The sequence below is a fragment of the Grus americana genome, chromosome 1 (genome assembly GCF_028858705.1).
Source record: "Grus americana isolate bGruAme1 chromosome 1, bGruAme1.mat, whole genome shotgun sequence".
Taxonomy (NCBI): Eukaryota; Metazoa; Chordata; class Aves; order Gruiformes; family Gruidae; genus Grus; species Grus americana.
In genome coordinates, this window is record NC_072852.1 from 131,311,152 (window position 1) to 131,327,054 (window position 15,903).

The 15,903-nt window shown below is 40.5% G+C and overlaps 1 protein-coding gene across 9 annotated transcripts in view; it reads left to right on the forward strand.

Annotated features, from left to right (window-relative positions):
* Nucleotides 1–15,903, forward strand: part of KLHL15 (kelch like family member 15) — a 29,152-nt gene that overhangs the window by 1,794 nt on the left and 11,455 nt on the right. For 2 of the 9 annotated variants that reach the window (XM_054828854.1, XM_054829028.1), the window contains one exon: nucleotides 10,462–11,173. In XM_054828854.1, the coding sequence (XP_054684829.1) occupies nucleotides 10,469–11,173 (705 nt within the window). In that variant the 5' untranslated portion in view covers nucleotides 10,462–10,468. The other 7 variants (XM_054829281.1, XM_054829101.1, XM_054828938.1 and 4 more) reach the window with 7 other exon arrangements.

Genomic DNA, 15,903 nt, shown 5'->3' on the forward strand with positions numbered 1-15,903 from the left:
CACCATAAGCGCACAAGTAACAGGTTTTCGAACAGTGACTGGGGGAGATGGGGCAAATTTACTGCATGAGGAAGTGGATGGGGTGGAATAGTATGGTTTTCCAAAGCTGTTGGGATGAAGGAGTGAATGGGAGCAGGTTGATTGTAGTGTGGAATAAGTAGGCTGTGAGGGAGCAGTAGGAGGGCAGAGTGGGAATGGCAGTGGGAAGTCTTTTGTGAAGCAGCGCATGCAATAGCTGTTTCATTGTGTGAAGCTGTGAAAAGTGGGAAAGACATTCAGCTTGGGGGTGGCAGCTATAGAGGAGGTACGCTCTTGTTTTATAAATCAAGAATGGGATGGGGGTGGTAATGAGAGACTGAAAATAGGCAGCAAAGGGGATGGGAATGGCAATAAACAGGGAGAGAATGGCAGTGCGCGGCCTGCTATTTAAAGCGGTGAGTGACAGAGAAGGTGACGGGGAGGTATGTAGCAGGCAGCATGTGGTTTGGGGGTGTCAGTGGCAAACCAAAGGTCTATGTAGTTTAGTTCACCTCTTACAATAAAGTCGCAGTTTCCCAGGCAAAGGCAAGGTAAAGTAAGGAGGCGATGTTTGTGCTAAGGCAAAGCCCTGTCCATCCCACGGTAAGCTGCAGTTCCCCGTGGGCTGCGTGCAGTTTGGTGCTTGAGGGCAGCTACACTGAGTGCCTGTGTCTGGTGGCCCTGACCCGTTGGGCTCTGGTGACCCGGTTCCCACGCCGGCTGGCAAGGCTGGCTGTGGGAGAGGGGAGCTGGGATCAGCCGGCAGCACCGGCAGCTGGCCAGGTGTCAGGGGAGGAGTTCAGCAAGCTCCTAAAAGGAGTTGTGTTTGCCCGGGGTGGGTTTCAGCTCAACGCCCCGCGGGGCTGCTGCCCAAGAAAACCCAGAGCTGCAGAAGCGTTGAGAAAAGGGGCAGCGGTTCGCAGCGGGACCCGGCCCGGCAGGAGAGGGGTGGAAGGGAACAACACACCCTCGGAGCCACCAAAAGTGGCTGTTGCGGATGAGCGTCCTCCCAAGCCAGACGCAGATGATGGTTCTTGGCACCGCTTTCCCAAGCCCCAGCTATGTGCGGCCTCCGCTAGGCTCCGGTAAGGGGCTCCTCTCCCAGGGGCGCGCCCGGTCTCCCCGCGGCGGGGGCCAGGGCCGGCCCGGCGCCTTGCTGACACTAGAAGGGGCAGGGAGGTGCCGGTGGAAGAGGGCCCACCGCCGGGCGCGGGGCGGGGGTTGGCGAGCGGGGCCGGGCCGGGCCGAGCCGCCCCGAGGCGGGGACGCGGCGGTGGCAGTTTGCGGCCCCGGGCGCGCCCCCCCCTCCCCCCTCCCCGTTGTCCGCCGGGCCCGCAGGTGGCGGCGGAAGTGACGGCCGGCGCCGGGTGCCTGTCGCGGGGGAAGATGGCGCCTGCGGCCGTGCTAGGCAGCGCAGAAGGTAAACAAGTGTAAGCGGCGGGGGTGCGGGCGGGAGCGGCAGGGCCCTTGGGGGCGAGGCCAGGCAGGGCCGGGAGTGCCGGTGACCGGGCGGCGCGGCACAGCGGGGGGCGGCTCCCCACCTCCCCCTGAGCACGGACCGCGGGGAGGAGGGAGCCCAGAATCCCCCCTTCTTCCTCCTCCGCCGCCTCCTCCTCCCGGCTTTGCCTCAGCCATTGCCCCTCTCTTCAGCCCCCCGGCGCCTCCCTCCGCCGCCACCGCCGCCCCCGGCTTTATGTTACACAGAGGCCCCCCTCTCCGCCGGTCCAGCGGGAGGAGCCGCGTCTTCAGCGCCGCCGCTGCTGAGAGGTAGGTGAAGCCGCCGCCGGGGTCCTCCGGGCCTTCCCGCCGCTGTCTTCCCCCACAGAGTGCGGCCCGGGTCCCTTCCTGGCCTTCAGTGACCCTCCTACCCGGGCTCCGCCGGTGGAGGCAGGCGCGGGCGGCGGACTTGGGTGCCCGCTGGGGTTGGGGGCGGCGGCGGCGGCGGGAGGCAGACTGTAGTGGGGTGGCGGGCATGGCCGGGCCGCGCCGCGCCGCGAAAACCTCGAGTGCCCACGGGGTGGGGGGTCGCGGCCCCGGGCCGGGCGCTGCAGGCTCCTGCGGCCGCACGTTTCTAACTCCGAGCCCGCCTGCCCCGTTCGTCGGGGAGCTCGGCCTGTGAGCTTTCGCGTACAGCGGGGCGCTGCTAAACGTGTCGAGCAGACTAACTGAAGTAGGTCATCCGAGTTCCTACCTCAAAAATGGCTATTGCACGATCAGTGACGTTGGGGGAGAAAAAAGTAACTGAGCAGAACGAGTAGACTGCCGCTTAGGAGTGTACTGAAGCTTTGACCTATTTGGTATACTTAAATGTCGCTTAAAAAATTAAAGTTCTTGATTGGTTTAGTTTTGTTGTGGTTTTGTTGTGTTGGTTTTGGGGTTTTTTTTTGTTTGTTTGGGCTTTTACCCCCTCCTTTAGAAGAAGAATAGGGAAACCATAAAGCTGTTACTGGATAAAAGGGCAGAACTACTGAAATCTGGCTTCCCGTTGACTTCTTTGTTGTGTAAACTCGTCCCTAAGATAATAACCCAGCTCTTTCACCACCATTGCCCCAGTTCACACTCCAGTGCCCTCGGCATACCACCATGCGCCATCATCCTTTCTGTCTTTTTTTCCTTCCAACACCTAGCCAACGTGTTTAATTTCTACCACATGTCCTATAAACTTTCCCACTGTCACTCATCTCCTTTCACTTTCCTTAATTATAGCCTATGGCTGGTTTGGATCTACACATGTGTTGATTTGCCTTTCAGCAAGTAAAGCAGAACAGATAACTGTTGAGCTCACACTGGAGACGCCATATCTTTTTCACTTATCTAGCTGCCAATTTGGGGAAAATTTGTAGAAATTGAATATGTTTGAGATTTTTGTCTTTCTGGCAAATGAGGTTGACATTTGGCAATGAGGTCAAAAGCTTGTGTCTTGAACAAAAGGCGCAATCTCATTAATCTCATTGTCTCAGAAGATGCTAAAAGCATTAACTAAGTTAGCAATAAATGTACAAGTAATAACAAAAAGACAATTTTAAGGAATAATTTAACTATCTTAATTAAAAATAAAATTATTTTTACTAATAGAGTTTAACTATTACTTGTAGCTTATTACCTTTTTATTATGCTAAAAATTTGTGTGACAGGAGTCCAAACACTTAAAAGTAGGATTAGATTTTTGCTACTAAGAAATACTTAACTACTTTTCTGTATAAAATAAACTGTGATTTTTTTCTTGATAAATACCTTCACAATGAGAAAATTACTCTTTATTAATAATTTTTTTCTTATATTTGTAAAAATTTATCATTGTAGAAGCCACAAACATATGTATATATATCTATGGAACGTTGGTATGTGGGATAGAACAGTCCTATCCACTTTGAGAGCAGTGGCAAATGGGTAGTTTTACAACACTACTATAATTTAACTCTTAGGTATTAGTGATACAAGTTGGGGTTTTTTTTAGTTAAAGACAATTCTCATTCTTATGGATTTATTAAACAATTTTATACTGGGCACCTGTTCTGGTATCAGTAAATGTAACTGGAAGAGCATTGAGCTGAGCTTGTTCTACATTTGGGAGCATGTTTTCCTGTACAGGTGTAGTGATGCAAAGATCTTTTAGCGAAATTGTTTAAGCCATCTTGATGTCTGCAAAGTGCAGTTACATCATCCGCATAATGGACTAATAAGATGAGAAACTAATGTGGATCTCATTGATGTTAATTCATGAGGCAGAAGCTGAGTTTAGATTCAGTTAGGTGAAGTTAAACTGGTCAAGTAATTACAGCTGATGCATACGTCTGGCAGTCTTAAAATGCTTGTCAAGCATGTACTTTCATTAGAATCCTTTTGATAGTCATCCTAAAACTTCATTTAAGGGCTGAGCTGGGGAGCATATTTTATTCTCTAGTGGCTAATGTTGTAAAATGGAAAATTTCTGACATATAATCAATTATTATTCATCTAAATTCAACATATGTGAAAACTGTACTCATCAACAGTATTTTAAAACAAAATGATTCTTATTTCGTGTGTTTGTGCTTGTAATATTTTGGATCCTTCTCTGCAGAAAGATTAAATTGGGTTATACTATAAGTTTTTAGGAACAGAGAAACCTGTCCATTATGAATACTTGCATGTGAGAGCACCAAGACATCTGCTTGAGTTAGAGGTTTCTCAAAAAGCAAATGGAACAGAACACTCTCTCCTAGTACTGTACTCTATGAATATAGCTAAAGACTACTCAGCAGGGTTCTAGCATACTTAGAGTGGCGTATAACCATACTGAGTTCTAGTATATTTGGTAATAACTAGTTCTGATAATGCTTCTAGCATAGCCATAATGACCCCAGAGACAGCTGATGTGTTATTAATATTGCCACTGTTATGAACTGATGCAGATCACTCAGAGATAGCAATATGGGTAGAGATTGTAAGAGGAGCTGTCATGGTCAGATGCGTGCCCCTGAGAAATTTTTCATGCAGTGTGGACAGTTTTCAGGAGTACCCAAGTTTTTATTTCTAGACTTCTGGCAGTCTGGTTCCTCTGACTGGCAGCGATCGGTAAGCTTCTGACTCCACACTCCTAAAGTACTCCAGTGTTTCTGGAATTCTCAGCACAGATGGGTGAAGTCTTCAGCATGAACCTACCGATGTGTTTAAGATGAATTGTTTCCTAAATGTAGCATATTAATTATAAAGGATTTTCGATCAAACACATAAAAACTTGATGTGTGTGTTTGTTTCCTACATTTGCAATTGTTGTAGCAATGGAAAGTTTTGATATCCACTAGTTCTTGATCTGTATCACTTTTACATCATTCCTTCTGTTGCTGTTAGTAGGGAATTACGACGAAAAATGGTGGTTTGGACAGGGTTTAATGGGTTTAGTGTCAAACCAGGTTTAAATTGGGGGCTAAATTATTTATACTGTGTAAATGTATATTTATACACTCATGGCATTCTCATTGCAGTACGCTGCATTCAAAGGCCCAGTTTTTCATGATGAACGTGCAGTTGTGAATGTTTTGCTTGTGTGTGCAAACGCCTGTGTGTATTGTATTTTCATACATGTGTATAACATTTGGCTATGGAGAAATGTCCTATTTGTGCAGGAAAGTGTTAACAAAGTTAAGGTCAAAGAATTCTGCTCAAAGCAGTCTTTGCTATGCACCTCATTAAATAAAGCATATGTAATGGTTTTAAAATTTGCATTTAAATGCATGCATTTGATAGATGAAAGGAATGGGATAGATGGAACAGATTATTGGCATTTAAACTCTATTGTAGTACTTTGCATAACCAAAGTATGGTTCTGTATGTCTGGTGAAATCTTTTCATGTAACTTGTAGATACAGAGTTTTATTATGTGAAAATTTGTTGTTCAGCTGTGTTCACATAGGTGCTTTCTCAGAATTTCTATGCGGTAGGTAGAATGAACAATACTTCAAAATGTGTAAATAAAGGAACTTGCTAGTTCTGTCTCGGCATCTCAGATGAGTTATTAAGGAACAGCAGTAAAGGAAAGCAGAAATCTGCCTTTCAGCTGGTGTGCTAGAGTTGGTATTGTCAATACTTTCCTAGAACAATAGATTTCTATTCCTAGTAAGTGCATATAAGCTTACATATTACTTAAACACACTTATTTAAAGGGTGCTTTTTTGGGAAGTGCTGCTGTTGGATAGATTTTTTAGATCAAGCAGAGCATGATCCAAAAGCGGATATTCCATAACTTCCTTTTCAATAGCCTGTGCATTTAGACTCCATTTCTTCTGCTTGTGACTGAGAGCCTCAGACACCCTGAGGAAAGAAGGTTCTCCTTGTTTAGCAAGAAAAAGCAGTCTGGAACAGGGTTTTCAGACTTTTATTACAGCTGCAGAATAAAGATGAGAAATCAGTGTTCCAAGTAAGTGCTTTTACAGTCACGGCAGAGTAGACTCTAATGCATTATGTGCTGAAAGAGGAAGAAATATCAGGAAAAGCTAATAAGGTTAAGCGTATTTCTCTTTTAACTCTTCAGCAGAGAATCTTACTTCCTGTGCTGCATTATACTGATCAGCTCTAGTATGCGCAGAACAATGCAGAATGTCAACTTAGATTTTTTTTTTTCTCCTTTATTATTTATACATTGGAATTTTTTGTTCCAGTTTTCTTATAGACCACTGTAGGCTACATGTCTTCCTTGGGATTAAGCGTGCTATTGTGATTTGCATGGTCAAAGAAAATCTAACTTTGAATTTTGCATTTTTATTGAAAATATGATAAAAAAATCATTTTGTTATTGTCCTCTGGGAAATAAGCTGTGGCATTTGAATAGTGCATAGAATTACATCTAAGATTGCAAGTCTGTGTGTGGGAGGAATGGCATATCTATGCTTTAGAAAAATGACTTAATTTGAGAGTATTTTGTATTGCTTTTTTAATAGTTGAACTACCTATTTGCTTTTGACTGAGGATACTAGCTATAGAAATGAAGATTTTTACCAGTTGGTCATAATATGCATTTAACTACCAAGTTTCCCGGTCTCTGTGCTATTTTAACCACCTTTTGCATTTGCACTGGCAAATACATTTTTGTGTTTTAAAGAAAAATATATCTGCTGATATTGTGTATGGCTTTATGCCAAAATGGGTGTTTACTCCTCTTATTTAATGCAGGAAGACAAGTAGTCTTTTGCTTTTCACTCGCAGAATTCTGAAGCTTCTTTAGATGGTGTTATGGAGAAATCTTACTGGTTTTGTCTCTACTTAAATAATGCTGTCTGATGTTTGGGAGGAAAAATATTTTGAAATCGAAAACTGTAGATTTACTAAAAATAGTGTAAGCAGGGGTGTGAAAAGAAGGATTAAGTGACTTAAATCCCCACGTTTAAAACATTTTGAAATAATTTCAGAGTGTTCACCACTTTGTTACCATTGTAGAGTTCTGCTGCTGACTTCTGGTTTTAATATATTTTTACAGAATAGCCAGTTTTAGGGAGATGTGAAAATTGGAACCCTAAAATGTATTTTGGTGACTCCTACCACCTTATTTTTGGATAGATTGAAAATTTGGAGGGTAGTAGCTTATACCTGATTTCATTTTTTTTTTTATGTGTGTGTCTTATTGCTATTTAATCAGAATTAAAAGGATGATAGCAAAAAAAATAATGGTGTAGTCTCTGTGTAAAAGCAACTTGATCACTGACTGGTTGATGTTGGAAGAGACCTCTGGAGGTCCTCTGGTACAACCCCCCCCTTGCTCAACAGGGCCACCTACAGCTGGTTGCCGAGGATTCTCTCTGATACTGGCTTTTGGGGTTTGTGTATTATTTATTTGGTTTGATCCTGAAAGGGAACACTGGAGGTGCTCCTCTGGATTTGGTGCATTTACCCTCTACCATCTCTGCTCATCTTCACTTGCCAGCTTTTCCTCTTTGCTGCTTTGAGTGTGAAGAAAGAGGCTTTTTCAAGCTATCCTATGTAAAAGTTAATTTCTCTCCTTTTATTTGCAGAGTACCTATAATGTAATTGTCTTTCTCAAGTTAAGGGGAAAGAACCTAGTATGTGTTTGGTGCTTACTGATACGGTTCTTTGTTCTTCTCGTATGCAGTAATGTATATACTGTTTTGAAGAAATCCCTTCTGTGAGATTGCCACCTGCGTGAGCCTGTGTGGTGGGAAATTCCATTATTTTCAGATTAATGTATATCGCTTAACTTCTGACTTTTTTTCCCAACATACATTTTTGTGTTTTTCTGTTCACATCTCACACTTGCCAATTCCAGCTGTCCTGTCATGTCTTTTCCATTGATGTTGGAATTGAAGCTGAGCCATATGTCTTAGTTGGTCTCCTAAAGAAATGTAATTTACACAGTTGTACTGTCTGAGCATCCTAGTAACCCTTAAACCTCTTGGCTAATTTCAAACAAAATTGAGAGATAGTTGTTTCATGTTGCTGTTTGTTTTGTGAAAACGGATGGCCCATTTAAAGGCAAGTGATCATTAAATCTCTTAAACAGGAAAGACTGAAGTATGAGCTCAACTATTATTAAACATCAGAGAACTTGGGGCAGGGGAAGGGGAGTTACAAGTGCTCTAGTGAAAGAAAAAACCCTAATATTAGTATTTACCTTTTTGTTTGATAAAAGAAATCAAATTAGAAAGCAAAATCCTCAAAAGTAAGGCTTTATGCTTCCTCGTCAGGGTGTTGCTTCTTTTTGAGGTGGTAAGAGTTACTAAACTAATTCTTTCCTTGTCTACTTTTGTGTAAGAATTAGCAACAACTAAGACAAATATTTAATGATAATTTTTCTTTCTGGTAGGCATGTGCTGTGTTCAGGAATAAGGGACTCACAATGTGAAGCTCCAGAGTAGTTTGCGTTTTCTGTCTTCAGTGACACTGAGGGGAGTATGCTATCATGGATACTGGCGAGAAAGCAGTTGGATTGTCAGCTTTGTTCTCTTGCTACTGCTCTTACTTTCAGGAATTTGAATTTTGTCATAAGGCCTTAATTTTCATGAAGGCTCCCAGTATTAACTTCTATTGTGCACAGAACCCGTCAGCAGGCTTCAACAGCGTGGGAGCAGTGCTAATTCCATGAGGTGTGGCTACAAACAACCCACTCACCATTTTAGTTTTGCATAGACAAAGAGTATCTCTAGTTTTGTTTTCCGGGATATGTGCTGATGAATTAAGGAGAGGAGATGATTATCTGTCCATGGAGCCTAATAAAATATATTCCAGTTAAAATGGCAGCAGTCAGGATGTTGTGCTTTAGGAAGTGGGAGTAACATGGTAACTGCTCTCTGAAGTTGTGAAACCTGGGCCAACCTAGAGTCACTTCTGGGTCCATATGCTGCTTCACAGTTCTATAACCTTGACAATTAGCAGGTTATTTAAATGTGTTGGTGTTATTTAGCTCTTCGTGTAGGTTACCAGTACCAAAATGTTATTAACTTTAATTGTTATAGGAAATTCAGAGTTAAATGCACAGATAACTGAATGAATGTTACAGTGTAATTTAAGGTGGGATACAGTGAAACAAAAAAGGTTGACCCAATTCCAGTAGCTGATTAATGCCAAAAGGGGAAGAAGTTACTCTTCTTCCCTGTTCCTGGCCACATTTGATGTCCCGCCCTCTGCATCAGGTTGGTTCTTGTGCCATCCCCCACTGCACTGTCAAGTCAGAAGTCAGCTCACTGATAAGCAGAAAGCTCTCTGGTTGTGAGGTTTTGTGTGTCCTGGGAGGTGTTGGTGTGTGTGTCCTCCCCCTCCCTCCCCCCTTCCTTGGTTTAATTTTCTGTCAGGTCTGTGAGTTGAATTGGCTTTCTAGAGCAGTCTAATGAGCCATAGAAATGGCTCAAAGTAGGCAGCAGGAGCTCAGACCCCAGAATGACAGAGAGGGAGAATGGAGTGCGCCGTTGCCCTTTGACTAATGATAAATTGTTAGATGGGTTCAAGCTGCCTCGTACAACTTCACCCCACCTAAACCCAAGGAAGTTGAGCAAGATTGTGAGAAATTCCTGGACTTTGAATAGGTTTTGGTATAGATTTTTTTAATTGAATATTTGTCTTCCTTAACATTAACAGGGTAGGATCCTGCTAGTCTTTACTTTCTTTTTGGCTTATTTACAGTTTGACTATAGCTTGCATGTAATTAACACTATGTATCTGCAAATGTGCAAATGCTTGATAAGCAATTAAGCTTCACTAAACCCAGTAAACAGCATGTTATTTATTGCGACCTAATCTTGTCAGTGCTTCCTATTGCCTTAGTATATATCTCATATATATCTCATTAGTATGTATCTCATCGCTTAATTAATCCCTATAGTAAGAAACAAGGGGGGAAAAAGGGACTGTGTTGTTACAGGAGAAGTGAGGCACATAAACTTAAATACAATCTCTGAAAATGTTCAGTTTCCTAGAAATAACTTTTAGGTAAATTAACGTATATTTTTAAAGATACAAATTTTTTTTTTTTAATGTTATATCTTGTACAGATCTACTGGAGCTTGTTTTTGAAGTTAAGGAAGTTCGTCTTCCTTTCTGAAACCTTTGATATTCAAGAGTGGGTGTTTTATTGCTCCCCTGAGATAAATTCTTTAGAAAGATTGAGGGGGAGATAGGAAGAAAACCATGGCAACCTTTTTAACATTGCGTATTCATTATCTGACCACTAAGTAGCTTGGAGTGAGGAATAACTTCAGCAGTATCGCATAGTTATTCTTGTTCATTACCCCGTGTTTAAAATGAGACTATTTGGGGGGGAGAAATATTTAAAGTTTGTGGTTTTAAGTTGTTTCTTAAGTTGATTTCTCAGCTGAAGAGAAAACGAAAAGGATGGTGAAGACTTTTAAGTCTTAAATCCTAACTGAGATTGCTTTTATTATCTGGTCAGGAAGGGCTTGTGATATGTTATTAGAAATAACAAATTTTTTTTATTTATTTATTTTTTCTTCCCCCCAGGTGATTCATGGCAGGGGACGTGGAAGGGTTTAGCTCCTCCATCCATGACACCAGTGTCTCTGCTGGATTCAGAGCACTGTATGAGGAGGGATTGCTTCTTGATGTCACACTTGTCATTGAAGACCACCAATTTCAGGCCCATAAAGCACTGCTTGCCACCCAGAGTGATTACTTCAGGATTATGTTCACAGCTGATATGCGAGAACGAGATCAGGACAAAATCCATTTGAAAGGTCTGACAGCTACAGGCTTCAGTCATGTCCTCCAATTCATGTACTATGGAACTATTGAACTGAGTATGAACACTGTTCATGAAATCCTTCAGGCTGCCATGTATGTCCAGCTTATAGAGGTGGTAAAATTTTGCTGCTCTTTTCTCTTAGCTAAAATCTGCTTAGAAAACTGTGCAGAAATTATGAGACTTCTGGATGATTTTGGTGTAAACATCGAAGGAGTCAGGGAAAAATTGGACTCCTTTCTGCTAGAGAATTTTGTGCCACTCATGTCCAGACCTGACTTCCTTTCATATCTTAGCTTTGAGAAGCTCATGTCTTACTTGGATAATGATCATCTGAGCAGGTTTCCAGAGATAGAGCTGTATGAAGCTGTTCAGGCCTGGCTACGCCATGATAGAAGACGCTGGAGGCATACGGACACCATCATTCAGAACATCAGGTTTTGTTTGATGACACCATCCAGTGTTTTTGAGAAGGTTGGTGCATTTGAAAAGCAATAGACAGGATTCATCATTTAGCTAGGGCAGCATGCCATTAAATAGGTAAGAGTCACAAACCTATTAGGAGGAACAAAAAGATAGCATTTATTTTTCTAATAAATCCATAGAAGACAAACATCTAAAAGTATTGTCATCTGACTATTAGACAATAGTATGTACAGTGGCTGGAGAACAGGTAGGTTTATAACACATGTTTTTAAGTGAATTTGTGTGGAAAGGATATTTTAAAATAGGGTCACTTGTATCAAGTTTTATTTCAATTGTTCTTACTGTTTTCCACAAGTTGCTGCTTGCTTTCCAGAGATTTTATAGCTGCATACAGTATGTAGGGCATATGTCATGGTAATTGTTATCAATATAACAAAACATAGTGACTGTAGATTTTATGTGGTTACAGATTTTTTTGTTTACAAATGAAAACTAGCATCTGCTGTTAAATCTGCAGGGTGTTTTTGTTGTTGTATCTTCAGTGCTTGTGCTGGTACCTGGCAGTTGGAAGTAAGCCCTGATCCTGCAAAATAACACATACATTTGGTTCTACACAAGGCACATAATACAATCAAAAGTTATTGATTATGTGAAATGTAATGGTTTACTTAAATATCAGAGGAATCTTTGTAACAGGTGATCTAAAATTCAACTGATCATTGTATGTATTAAGAGATGAAAAGAGAACTTGCTTTTTCTACTCTTCTGTTGAAGAATAGACAAAAACTGTTGGTTTCCAGTTCCCGGGCGTCTCTTCAATAGGAGAGATTTACAAAACTTTGTAAGCAGCTCTCTCACAGGCTAGTAACAGTAAGGATATTCAGGTTAGGAATTACTTAAACTGTGCTGTTTTGTTTTAACAATGTTGTGTGATAAGATACAACTTTAACTTGTGTGGTTTTCACCTCTCAGTGAATTAATAGGATTTAAGACCCTGTGTTTTTGTTGAGCTTCTTACAAATTAATTTCCCATATATTCTTACTTACATGTCTAGTGAATACACAGATAAGGTTGTATTGTTCTTGGTGGTTTTAAGGGTGACTGGATCATTTCAGCAGTAATGCTTGCACCTATTTGTATTTTAAATTATAAAAGCTATTAATTACTTCAGAGACTAGTGAGTTTTTATATTTTGGATTTTTTTTGTGTTTGTGAATTGAGTAGAGGAAGTAATAATACATAAAATATATTTATGATCCTATATTAGTCTATAGATATAAACAAAATAAATACCTAAACATATTTTAGAACAGTAATGTAATGTTCATATTGGGTTAAAACATTTCCAGTTAGTAAGAGCTGAACTCTGCAAGGTACTGTGTAGTGTCTTGTTTTTAATAACGCTTTTACCTTATTATTATGTCATTTAAGCCCTTCAGTAGGAAAACTGGTAGGATTCACAGAGTATTAAGGCCTATCTAGTAGGATAAGACTTGTGTGAAAGTCTGTTTCAGCTCTGAGTTTTTGGGATACAAGTTCTAGCATCAAGCTATCTTCAGTTAAATTTCTGTAAGCACAAGTGAAAAGTATATGTTGGTCTTCAGCATTACATTTAGGTATAACTTCTGGTGCTTGTTTTGGTATCGGTAGTATAAATCCTGCATACAGCGCTTCTCAGGTTTTATCTTGACAGCTACCAAATGGTCAGATTGGTACAACTTAAGGAGAGAAGGAGGTTGTTTTCAGCATCCCAGTTTATATACCCAACATGTGAAAGCTTTATCTGTGAATACCCTTTCCATTAATAGTATGTGGGAACAGAGAGAAGCCAGTGCAGATTCTGGAGTGGGACAACTCAGCAGAGGGAAGCACATCTAAATAAGTATGTCATTTGTTGCTGCAGCTAGGAATGTGTTTGTGTTTTGCCCTGGCTGGAGAGCAATGAGTAATCCAGTATGACAGGTGACAAAGGACAACTGCAGTTGGAGCTAACATCAAAATATAGACCATGCTTTTTTATTTTTTTGTTAATAAAAGAGAATGTCTGTTAACTGTTCTGGCAGTAACCTAAGGAGAACTCTTTCTTCTGTGTGTAGAAGGGGGGAAATATTGGTAAAACTGTTGTGGGTTTGGTTTTTTGGTTTTTTTTTTTGAGATCCACAAACAGAATTCGCCCTTTTCCTGAAGCCAGCACATACTAAATGCCTGTGTGAATGTACCAAATACAATCTCAGCTTGACTCTCACGGTTCAGCAAACTCTGTATTCACTATACACTGACTGGTTTGTCATATCTACTCTTATGTAATCTTTCTAGCACGCATTTCTAAGATGCCTGTCATTGTAGTATATAAATAACTTATATAACTTAACTTTGCAAGTCACAGTAAGGATACTTTTAGCCTTTTAAGCCATTCTATTTCTTATATCATTTTTTTAAAAGAGATTTACAGTCTGAGTGGGATGGCTTGTCCTTTTAAAAAGGAACTGATGAGCAACTCTAGATTTATACCTTGAGGCTGATATGCATTTGGAGTGAAGGTGCAGCCTGTTTGCTTACTGTAAACTGTCCTGAAAGAACTACTTCTTAAGTATGAGTAGATACACCTTTTGTTCCTTGGCTCTTAGAATAGATCTAGATGTGTGAAGGAAAAAGGAAAGATAAATGAAGTAAGGATTTGGGGAATAGTTAGAAAATAAAGGCAAAGTGTATGGGGTGAAGCACAAGTTCCACTATCCATGTTACATTTTCCTTTATTTGAAACATATCCAGGGCTCCATAAGTCTTGAGGAAGCTTCGAGATAAAAGTTAGAGGGCATTTCTCTTAGATCATTGAGTTCATGTCTGTTTTATTGTTGGCAACCAGGTCATGATTTCCCTTCATATTCCATCTCAGCTCCATTTAGTTTCTGTGTACTACTTAGATTGAAGTGTTGTTTCAAAACCTCTGTCCTTAAAATTGAAAGGTGGAGGGTTTTTTTTAACGTCCAGTCTGTAGGGTTTGTTATGACTAACCCATGCTGATTTATAAATTCCCAGCTTAGATCAGAAACTTACTAATCATTACGTGCATCAACTTCTGCTATAGACGTAGGATGAATAGCACATTATCTTTGTGTGTGCTTTCCTGTGCCTAGAAAATAGGAACTTCTGAGAAGATACTGTAATTTTATGTCATTGTGACTTTACCTTTGATAAATGTGTTGAATTTCTCTTTTTTTTTCATTTACCTCCATGTCTAGTAATTCATATGTATCTACTTCTACAACTTCATATGCTGAAGCGTACAATAAGAAGTGTCTAGTGGATGAGGTTGGTGGGCCCCTTTTATCTTAAATAGGTGCTGCACATCGTATTTTTATGTCTACAGGTTATTGCTGACTTGGATAGATTTGCTAGCAGTAATTATTACATGCTGAGCATCTTAATCCTGGCATGTAGATTGTTGGCTCCACTCTGATTTGAGAAATTAGATTTGAGTTGGATTCCAGCTTGATTGTGATAACTTCTCTTGCCAGTTTCTGAAAAGGAACAGCAAAATATTCAGTTTGAGGGCACTGTCCTTGCTGCACAGAGACTATGTTGTCCTGTCTTTATATGGTTAGGCTGAAAAACAGTAAGTGATTTGTAGCGCTTGCAGAATAGCCCTTCAAAGCCCTATACTGGTACTGACCAGTTTTTGTACTGGCCACAGGATGTAACTAAGTAATGACCCATGTTAAAAGAAGGGAAAGTGAAATGCAGCAGCTTGTCCAGTGCTATGCATACTGATGTTTAGTTGCAAAGTAATTTTGGTTGCTGCTGTTATAGACATAGACGTGACTTTTTCTATTTGACTGAATTTTGATTTGGCATAAGTGTTAACATTTTGATAATGTTTGTTGACAGACTGATAATTGTGCTTAGAAAATGGCCAGAGATAAGTAGATGTGAAAATAATAGGGATCCTAGTTAGTAGGATTGATGAATCTCTAGTTTTGATTAAGCTGAATCTCTAGGAATTTTTTTTTTGCAAGTAAAAGGAAAAATTTACTCTCTAGAAGTCTGATAGACACCATCATTATTCATTGCAAAGGTGTAGCATAGCTTCTGTATTCCTAGTAGTTGAGTTGCATCACTTGCATATTCAAAAATGGCAGTTTAGAAAACTTAAGCAAGCACAATTTTATACCCTTTGAAATAGTTGTCTGCTTATGTGGCTAGAGATGATAGTCACATTATAAACCATCCAGATTTTTCTGTGGTGTTTTTTTTTTACAGAAGGAACCAAGCTAATATCTGTCCCATACAATAACATGTTGAGATGTAGTTACCAGGTATACAAATAATAGATGTTTAGTTTGGGCCTTTCAAAAGTAGCCTTTATTTATGGTTTCAAAAGCTTTTCCCTAAAAGCCCAAGTAACAAAAATACAAATAAAGCAATAGCTGTAAATGGTTGTATGAAAAAAAGGAAAAAAAAAAAAAGCTATATACTGAAGTCAAACTTGTGTTACAGAATATCTACCTTGCATTTCATTGCTCTTCCTGCAGCTTATTAATTTGTTTAATTGTTTTAAGGGAGGAGGGGAAGATGATGAACATAGCATGGGATACATTTGTGGGGATCACACTTCAAATTAGAAACTAATGACTTACATTTTTGGCTTTACTTTTTCATAGCATATAGATGGAAAATTCTGAAACTTGCGTAGCTACTGCAACTAGAAAAGCATGCATTGCAATACAGCAGAAAAAATAAGCCATGGTTAATAGCTGCATTAATTTGGAAAGCCAGC